Source organism: Phanerochaete carnosa, assembly GCF_000300595.1.
Source record: "Phanerochaete carnosa HHB-10118-sp unplaced genomic scaffold PHACAscaffold_408, whole genome shotgun sequence".
NCBI classification, from domain to species: domain Eukaryota; kingdom Fungi; phylum Basidiomycota; class Agaricomycetes; order Polyporales; family Phanerochaetaceae; genus Phanerochaete; species Phanerochaete carnosa.
Window position 1 is genome coordinate 1 of NW_006768035.1, and position 3,754 is coordinate 3,754.

General features: G+C 49.8%; 1 protein-coding gene across 1 annotated transcript; it reads left to right on the plus strand.

Annotated features, from left to right (window-relative positions):
- PHACADRAFT_266251 (uncharacterized protein) lies at window positions 1–2,196 on the plus strand (the record flags this gene model as incomplete). Its single annotated transcript, XM_007402769.1, has 7 exons — window positions 1–197; window positions 250–559; window positions 610–732; window positions 789–922; window positions 971–1,499; window positions 1,548–1,655; window positions 1,706–2,196. Coding segments are annotated over 7 exons (1,548 nt in total), but the record flags the coding sequence as incomplete, so codon positions are not given.
- Window positions 2,197–3,754: the final 1,558 nt, after the last annotated feature.

Here is a 3,754-nt window from a genome sequence, read left to right on the forward strand (position 1 = left end):
CCCCTCGCCGAGACTCAACTGCCTCCACCCGTTACTTCGAGACATGAACATAGTTCGCCGGCTGTGACGTGGTACAGGACTATTGTCCTCACTTCCACCATTTGCTTCGGGACTTGGAAGATGGTGGCGACCATTCAGAATGCAGCCGCCGCATCGATCGCTTTGGACTACTTAACAGGCGTAGTATTGGCAGCTGCGTGAGTGTGTGCTTTGTTATCATGCTAGTCGTCTACTGATTTCCCTTGGCAGCTTGTATGTACTAGGAGAGTGCAAAAATCTACCGTCCCTCCGCTGGCTATTTTGCCATAACGTCATCTCGGACGTGCGATGCCTTCCAATTTACGGGGTCAGAGCCGTAGTGACCAGTGAGTATACATCACTTCTGCTCCATAGATCTCCCCCAGTGACAACTCCACGCTCAGCGCGGCGGGTTTTTAATCGTAGGCTCAGGCCTTCCGCAGCCGGAATACTCGTCACGGTATTGCACACGCGTTGCGAAGGGCGTGAAATGGCGTTCAGTGAAGCTGGAACAACGAGTGGTTTGTCGATACTCACTCTGGTACGTGATAGTATGAGAGACCAAATTATCCCACTCACATTGCAGCGAAGGAACCATTTCCAGAGCTACCAGCTGAGATTGTCAACATGATAATTCGCATCGCCATTGAGACATTTGTTGAGGAGTACGTAGAGCAGTCTCTGGCTGCGCCCCTCTACTCCGAAGATGGCTGGGTAAGCGTGCATATCAGCTCTTGAAGATTGCACATGAGCTGATTGATCACCCGAAGGATGAAATTTCGTTCAAACAGCAGAATCCAGTAGTGCCTCTTCTGGAGGTCAACTACTGGGTCAGAGAAGCGACACTGTCATTCACCGCAATTGTACTATCCATACCCGCTGTTCATAATTCCCACCTCAGCAGGTAAGCACCCATCAAATCCAAGGAGTTCAAATTTTGACAAGTGTTCAGCCTGTCTGTACGTCCATGGACCAGGATCGAACAGATCCGCTCACTGGGTCGCACTACTGTTGAATCGGGCACATGGCGGGAGGCGCTAGACGAGCTTGCGCCGTCCCCACTTGCCCACGCTTACGCTGCCTTGTACATAGCGCAGCGCAAAGCCGACTTGGCGATCTGTCTCTGTAAGGAACTTGTAGAGCTGGAAGACGACATGGAATGTGCTCTCTTGGTTCCTTCAGGGGAAGTGGTCGCGGAATGTCCGATGCTGCGTTTTTGTCAGACGTCACGTTTCTGTCAGGACCACATAGACGAGGTGAACTTTCTCGTCGACGTCGCCAAGCAAGCCTCGCTGCAGTTTCCCAGTATGAAGCTACTTTCAGTGCTCTGCGAACTTGACATTGTTCCGGGGAGCATTTCTGCAAGAGCTCGTACAGCGTCTCTTTCGCTTCACACTTCCGACTCGCAGAAAGCGGTCGTACTGGATCACCTCATATTGCACATCAGAGGTAGCAGAGGGGACGAGGACATCCTGCTTCGAGTAAGTCCCTCTCCACTGTTTGATGCACTAGCGACTAACGCGCAATAGTCATTAACGGCGTTACGGGCTTTCATGACAGAGATAGGAAAGTCTGTTATCTCTGGCTTGGATACCATCACTTCTACATCTCCATGGCACTATCTGGACGGCAACATTGTATGTATTCCTTCTTCAAGTGCTTTTCTGTGTACTGACTACTGAGCCAGCGCGACAAGCTTCGCCAGTCTTTGTTGAATTTCATGGAATACAAGCTGCCCGACATCGATGATCTATCTGTGCTCGAGCTACACTCAGCAGCAATAACCGGAGCAAGCGATTTACTTGAATCATTTCATCCGTACACCTGGGACTAAGAGAGCTGGAGAGTGTAGCAGAGAAATTCTGGTGAAGTTGTTCGGTCAGTAGCAGTGAACTTGGTCCCTTGTCCAAGGAAACGTGACCAAGTTTGTGGCCTGTCTGATCCTTTCTATCATATTGAGCTTGAGGGGTAGGTCAAATTGATCTTTCTCTTGAGCTCCTGTTCCTGAATAGGATACAACGAATGATCGTAAAATATGTTCTTAGTACCAACAGTCTCTATTGGCGATCAGCGCGAGACATTGCAATCTCTTGTTATACTTGCTATCCTTGAGTTACACGTCACTTCGAAGTTGTACGACATGACCGCTAAATAAATAGCATGACCTGGTATATATCCTATATTATCAACACTAGTCCACGGCCGAACTGTCTCGCCGCAACACCTCCTATGCATTCGTCTCTCAGAATTTAAACCGCAAAAAAAATACGTCGATACTACGAGGTTTGTTGCACTTGGTTATCTCCTGTGTGGAGGTAAATATTGAGTGAGCCCGCAAGGACGGATAAAATACGTGAAACCATTATCACAAGGGGTTCAGAGATGGTAGCTGTGACTCAAGGAAGTAATCCTGTCCCCAGCGTCTGCGATATCTATCACTCGGCTTGTGCCGGACGCCACAAAGACGAGGGGCCCTGTGCTGGTCTCAGTCCTCCCTCAACATGTTCTCCGCCAGCACATTACATCCATATCTGGCTATAATTACAAGATTTCTTCGCATTTACGGCTCCTGTAAATGCATTCTGAGACATAGCCGAAATGGATACTGATCAGCGACAATTCCCTATCCCACCCAGGCTGCTGACGTAAATGTTCAAGTTCTCGTTCTAACTTCCAACAATCGAAGAATTCGCTCCCCACAGACGTCTTTCCACGGTTAAAAACTATAAAGTACGTCCCTTGAAGTGATCTCGTGGTGAAATAGCTGCAGATACGCTGCAGATGGGCAAAACGATGCATCTGCATACACTGCACTGTTTCTATGGCCGCGCTGATTCTCGCATGCCGAAAAAAAGCGCAATTAAATGAGAGCTGATACTTGCTGTTACGGCACCTACCTATTATTTCTCCGTACTTTAGCAAAGCCAGCCAGCCAACCTTTCTCTGCTCGTTCGGTGACTCAACGTTCCGAAACAAGTCTCCGCTGCCGACCCGCGTCGGAGTGTCGACATGAAGACTTGATAGGGGTATTATCGCTGACGCGGCAGCAGGTCGAAGCCCCACGGAGGCTTCTTTCTCCTTTACTTGACAGCTGCGATAATGGGGAGCACAGCATCGTACGCACGGGTGTGCCTTGACCACGCGGGCATCGGCGCGTAGCAATGGCCCGGAACCAGCGCTCCGCCCGAGTTGCGCCTATCACGTACATCACGGAGCAATGTTTCAGTTTGCAGATCTTTTGCATTGAAGATCGCATGCTAACGCCTTGTATTTCACGCTCTAGTCTTGAAAAGTCGTTCTCCGGGTATTCCAATTAGTCACGTTTCCCAGGGTGGACCGCCTGGGGAAGTATGTAAACTACCCCTGCGAAGTTTAGGACGACGTTGCTCCCGACCATGTCGTCTTCAGATGCATTGGACCCCTCCGTCATATCGCAATTGTCTGTATTTTTTTCATGACCTGTCTTAGTCAGAGCGCCCTGATGCTTTCACTTAGTGTCACCTCCGAGTATGTACAGACTGGAGCAGCAGGTATGTGATCTACACTCACCCAGATCTGTCCCCGCTACTGACAGCCGCGTCATAGCACTCGTATGCTACGAGTACATGATCACTATTACGGATGAGATCAGCTCTGTGTGGCTGCAGAAGTTCTCGCCGGTGTCGTTACTGCTCGTGTCGACAAGATGGGCCATTCTCATCGAGACAATCTTGCAGCTGATTCCGGCTACTGCGGA